This window comes from Haemorhous mexicanus, chromosome 3 (genome assembly GCF_027477595.1).
Source record: "Haemorhous mexicanus isolate bHaeMex1 chromosome 3, bHaeMex1.pri, whole genome shotgun sequence".
NCBI lineage: Eukaryota > Metazoa > Chordata > Aves > Passeriformes > Fringillidae > Haemorhous > Haemorhous mexicanus.
The window spans coordinates 43398814-43404885 of NC_082343.1; the positions used below are offsets into that span (position 1 = coordinate 43398814).

At 46.4% G+C, this 6072-nt stretch overlaps 1 protein-coding gene across 2 annotated transcripts; it reads right to left on the minus strand.

The window, feature by feature from the left end:
• Nucleotides 1-1396: 1396 nt before the first annotated feature.
• Nucleotides 1397-6025, minus strand: PDCD2 (programmed cell death 2). Of its 2 annotated transcripts, XM_059841556.1 has the most exons (6): nt 5674-6011; nt 5349-5600; nt 4812-4988; nt 3674-3789; nt 2330-2446; nt 1397-1819 (listed from the first exon to the last, which is right to left on the minus strand). In XM_059841556.1, exons 1-6 carry the CDS (start codon nt 5972-5974, stop codon nt 1655-1657), a joined length of 1128 nt encoding a protein of 375 aa, XP_059697539.1. In that variant the 5' UTR covers nt 5975-6011; the 3' UTR covers nt 1397-1654. The 2 variants fall into 2 exon arrangements, with proteins under 2 accessions (XP_059697539.1, XP_059697540.1); XM_059841557.1 differs by lacking the exons at nt 1397-1819; nt 3674-3789 and having other exon boundaries at nt 2394-2446; nt 5674-6025.
• Between the last annotated feature and the right edge of the window lie 47 nt (nt 6026-6072).

Here is a 6072-nt window from a genome sequence, read left to right on the forward strand (position 1 = left end):
TTTTCCTTCAGTAAATTTCCAGGAATAATAACCTCTCTATGACTTACACATTATTTCAAACAGCTTTTATCTGAAACTAACCCAAATGTAAACAGTGCTCTCATTTCTAAGTTGGTGTTTTGTTCCAGACAAAATTAAGTTTTGGCTGGCTTTGATACTGCTCCATTTGCACATCCTGAGTGACCTAAATCTTCAGTATTCTCTCTACACCAGTGACTCTCCAGGTGTTTTAATGACTGGTTTATGGCTCTTACCAGAAAGATGCTGTTTATTAATGCATCTGTGCAGGATATACTCAAGCACTGTTTTGCCTTCAGTGCTGTGCCACCGTGTGCTGTGAGCTCATGAATGTTCCTGAGAGCTCTTGGCTATAACTGCATGGCTGTCCATGCTTCTGCAGGACCTGAACTATTACCAACTTATGTACAAAACTCTTAAACTCTTCAGAAAGAATGAAGCCCTAAGAAACTGTAGGACAGTCTTCAACAACATTAATTGAGCTGTACTACAGTAACTTGAAACATTTTGCTTTTTCACAACATGGACCAGGGCTTCAAACTACCCTGCTAGAAATTAAGTCCTGTGATAACAAAACCACTTCCAGGTACAGCATTCTCTGCCTGCTTATTTGAGTACTTTCAACACCTAAATGATTTCAAAAACCCCACAGTGGGCCCCACAGAGTCACAGGTAAGCAGCCATGAATGGTTGGAGCAGGGTAAGGGAATATGTAACTGAAGTCAGTTCTATAGGGAAACACACAAAAAAGCCATTTCTGCAAATACAGCCATAGCCATAGGAATAGTTAAGCAAGTTCCACAGCAAAGCTCAGCATTATGGTTTCACTATTCTCTTGCCTCAGCTATATGGCAGTCATACAGTGGAAGAATCCCTGCAGAGGACACTTATTTTTCAACTTCACCAATTATGGCAGACTTCAGGTACAATTCAGCCTGAAAACCTGCTGCTACAGGCAGTTTGTAACAAGACAAATGTGTTCTGGTAGGGCTGACTGTTTAAACTGCTTCTGCACCAGGTAACTGAGTTAAACTACTTCTGCATGGGGCTAATAGTTTTAAAGTCAGATAAAACACTCAATTCTTGTGCATTTTATCTCAACCACTCAGTCAGAACTTGTGACAAACTCCCAAGCTAGGTTTAGTGTACCTGCTGAGAAAGGGAAGCGGATTTAAATTCTACAGCAAAAGGTTATGCAGCCTTGTCTTAGCTGACTCCTGTACAGCTCTTAAACATAAGCCCTCAAGTGGGTTTACAGTAGTCTGCTTTTCTTTGAATGAATTTTAATTTTTGAGTAGCCCAATGAAAATCCTGACAGACTACAATCTTTCAAGTTTTTGAAGTTCCATTACCAACAAAAGATAATTTCACCAATCCAAAAGTTTTTCATCTTTATTAAATAAACTTTCAGAAATGACATTTGAAATGAAGTTTTCTGAACAAATGCATCTGGCTTCATTACCAGATTGAAGTAAAAGCTCCTCTGGAGCACAAGAGAGGCTGTCAAGGTCTAGTTACGGCAGTTTTATCACTGCTACAGGATGCACTGTTATCAGTGACTTTGGTTCAACTACCTCTTTGCATAGTGCAGAGATGCAGTGAAACAAATCAAGTCTTCCATTTGGATGACTCAACTTCATAAAGTACAGCCCATGGAATAGTCTTGTTTCCATATGAACTCTTCCAGGTATTCACTTCCCCCGCCGCAGCTGTCAGCACAAGTGTACACCACCAGTGTTCCCCAGTCAATGCTCTCTCCAAGGCTGTCTACCTGAAGGTGATTCAGGAGCTGTGGCATAATCTTCAAGGAAAACCAAAAGATTTAGAGGCAGGCCACAGACTTCTTCCCTCTCCCCACTTCTGAAGAACAGTCCTTGGCATAAGAATTTATATTCTCTTACACCAAAATCCCATATGAAGCTACTAAGTATATGGCAGTTCAAATAAACCAAATTTGGAATTCTAGGTAAGTTTTATTTGGCTTTATAAGACTTGCCTGATTGTGAGCCTCCCATCATTTGAAATTCCATTAGTAACTATGTTTTGCCTTTCCATGACGTTGTGTTCACCATACACACACCTCTAGCATTCAAAGTTCTACAGCTGAATGCTTCCAGCCAAACTTATTTATAATGCACATAATGAATTGAAAAAGCACTTATAAGAGTAAATAAGGCTCTGTACAATCAATCATTTAGTGTAGTTTGTTGCAACTTCAACCTTCTTGCTCAAATTACAAGCCAACACCTTTACAATTAGATCCTGAGTCAGAAATACATTACCTATATTATTTTTAAATGAGCTTACATACCTGGAATTCAAATATCCTTTTGGCACCACATACACAATTTGGGATATCTTTTTCTTCAGGCCTATTTTCACCTGACACCCAGAGTGGACCTTCTCCTCCTCTGCAGTATCTAATAATCTGAAATACAGCAGAAATTTAAGTTCTCATGACTATCCTTTCATCTTGGTATAAAATAGTGTTTAGTGACACGAAGCTGTAGATTGAGCAGAAAAAGGTCAGTTCTTTAATAACCATGGCAAAATATCATTTGCAAATGCAGCATTCTAAATAAGACAGGTTGCTTATATGAGTTTTCTTAACTATGTGAATCATGCAAGTATTCATACCATATTTTTTCAGTGATCCAGGGATCATCTGCAGTGATCTGTAACTCCCTAACCAAGGGACCTGGAAATGCAAGGCTGTGTATGCTACAGTCTTGAGACAGAGAAAGAGCAGCTGGAGAATTAGCACACAGACCTGCACACAGTTAGGAATGCAATCCAGATCTTTCTGTCTGCAGTTCTGCATCTAAATACAAGCAGACTAGCCTAATGTTCAAGAAGGTATTTTCAGACATCTCCTGTGTTTTTCAGTTACTAGCAAATCACACATTATCAGCAAAATGACACTTGGACTGATAGATCAGTCAGTACAGAGATGGTCAGAGAGAGTGAGGCACATACCTAAGGCAGAGAAGGGAACAGACTCAAAGTCTCCTACTTTCCGAGTGTGTACCTTAACCCCTCAGCTACCAGGCAAAACATGGAGAGAATTTCTTCTTCACCACTTTGATGGACTTAGGACTGTGTCTTCTCTGAATTAAACCAGGGACCATGGTTTTGTTTGACAATGTAGCTTTTTAGCCGTTTGCAGTAATAAAAAATAGCATGGGGGGAAGATTTCTGTTTTAAATAGTGGAAATTCTAAAGCCATCCTTCAACCTTAAAAACAGCCAAGCCACCCCCCAATGCAGCTGGTGACAGTGACAGAGCTCTTTTCTGCAGTTTTTTTTCTGCTGAGAAGGAAGGCCAAAAGGGCTGCAGGCTGGGGAACAGTGCAGTGGTTCCCCACGTCCTTCGGTTCAAACCACGTTACAGGATGGTGGCTCCTTCCACACTGTGGGGGATTCCGCAACCTCGTGCCACCTCTTCCTGAGCAGCAGCTGTTTAAGGTGGCTGAGCAGGTGCTAAACTCTTACTTCACCATGAATTAAATTCAGCACATAAGGAAGATGAGAGTGTGTGGGTTAGGTGTGTATAGGATGAGGAGGCATCCCCATTTCTAACTAGGTACAAAATGTTGCAGGTGCAGCAGGATGCTGTGTCACAACCACTACTTTCAAAGGCTGCCCCATCTTCTGACCTGCTCTGGCTCAGCAGCTACTTGTTTTTTAAACATTTGGAAGATCTTTTCTTCTTCAGTCTCATGTTTTGCCATTGCTTCCAATGTCTCTTCATCTAAGGACTGAAATGCTTCATCTAAGCAAGAAAAAAGAACAGTAGAACTTACAGGCTGATAGAAGACACTAAAAATTAAAAACAGTATTAGCAAATGTAAATTTATTTTTGCTTCATAAGCCATTCCTGGCATAAATCTAAGATTTTTTTCTTTTCATGGCATGTTAAGATTTGGTCACACACAGGTCCATTTACTAATTTTAGTTGCATTTTAAACACAGATGTCAGTACTGGAATACTGGAAAGGGGAAGGGGGTAATCTACCAAAGTTTATGGCCCCCAACGGGTATCACTGAGACTACAGAACTTTCAGGACACCACATTTGAAAAAGGCCCACGTGCTGCATATGTGCCAGACTTCAGTTTTTAGCACTGAAGAGTGTATCAGTTACACTCCAACAACCACATGAACTGGAGGCACTAAACACTTGAGACAGCTTTGGACCACAGCAAGGGACCACCAGGAACCCAGCATTCTTCCCTGGCACCACCACAAACTCTGCACCCTGGGTGTGTTCAAAGCCAGTGTGGTTGCAGCAAACCCATTGTGAATTTAGGGGGAGCAGGGAGGAAGCACTTAACTGCTTCATTCAAAGTCAGTCAAAATATCCTAAAACCAGTTTTCTGCTAGCACAGAGAAGAAAATTTTATTTTCCATAAAGTGACAGATTGGCTGGGCTTGACTTAGTTCAATCTAAAAATCTGATTTCAACAGCATCCAGCAGCAGGTGCTCAGTCCTGTCCTTCTCACTTGAGATGTTCCTGACCTATTGGAAGCACACAGGGAGACAGTGTAACTCCGAGCTATCTGCAGCAACAGCTGCTCCAACAGCTCCCGGGGTCAGAGCTTAGTAAGTCTCTCCCATAAAAGCAACTTATATTATGGGATGTCTACAACAAACTAGCATTGCAAATGACTGCACATTTAGCCTTTTTTCACCAGAAGTTTACAAGGAACGCTTAAAAATCACAGTATTTGATATTTTAAAGATGTGATAACAGGCATAACTGGGAAGAATTTCTGGCAGCATTTTATTTCTGACCTGCAGTGCCTGCAGCTCCAAGTTCCTCTTGTTCTTTTGCTCCCTTTGATGTATCTTCAGCTCCTTGCTCATCATCAGTGCTGTCAGCAGGAAATTCTGGTTCCTCAGGTTCTATCAAAATTTCATATTCCGGAAAAAGGAATTCGTTATGCTCTGGAATTGCATCTGCCGAGTCATCTAGAAAACAGAAGACAGACACCACTTCACAACGTCATCTCGTATTTCACGTCCTTCTCCCCAAAAGCTACACAGCAAACTACACAGCAGAAACATTGCATGAGCAACAAAGATTTACATCACTGCTAGACCTGACGTGAATGTAAGAAACACTGTTAAGGACAGTGGAAAACTGCAACAGGCGTCCTGTTGCTTTCAACCTCTGTAAATCCAAGTGGCGCGGAAGGCAGATCAAACAGTGTTAGCAGCAGCATTAAAGAACTCAAGAGCTGCGGCTCGGCAGCTCGGTGCAGTGCTAACCACAGCCGGCACGCCTGTCAGTTCCCCGGTTGCAGAGGACCCCGACGGCCGCGGACCCACCTCCGGCGGCGTGCTGCCCGCAGGAGCGGCGGTGCCCGCGCCGCCAGTCCAGCGCCTGGTGCTCGGACCCGCAGTAGGCGGCGCGGCGGCAGCGCCCGCAGCAGCGCGGCCCGAGGCAGCCGCAGACGCGGCAGAGCGCGGCGCCGCTGCCCAGCCGCCGTGGGGGCGCGGGGGCCGGGCCCGGGGGCGGCTCCTCGGGGGGCGGCTCCTCGGGGTACGTGTCGTTCCGCCGCGGCAGCTGGTTCCGGAACACTGCGGGCGAGACAAGCCGGTCAGGGGGCGGCAGCCGGCGGCCCTCGCCCCGTCCCGCCTCCCCAGGCCTCACCGCGGAAGGGCCCGCTCGGGCCCGCCGGGCGGTAGCAGGCGGGGCCGCGGCAGGCGAACACGAAGAGGGTGCGGTGGAAGGCGTCGGGGCGGCCGGGCAGCGGCGCGTACAGCTGGAGCAGGAAGGCGCAGGGCTGCTGGCAGCGGCCGCAGCGCAGAGCGGCGGGGCCCGGCAGCCCGGCCTCGCCCAGCCACGCCGGTCGCCCCCCGACTTTGCTGGGGAAGTAGGTGCTGTGCAGCCGCCAGGCACCGCCCGGGCCCTCCGCCGCCGCCGCGAAACCCAGCTCCACACCGGGAGCCATGCCGCTTCCCGTCGGCCGCCGGGCACCGAGAGGGGCGGGCGCTCCGCCGGCCCCGCCCAGCCCGGCCCGGCCCCGCCGGCAGCGCCCCCGCTCGGCCC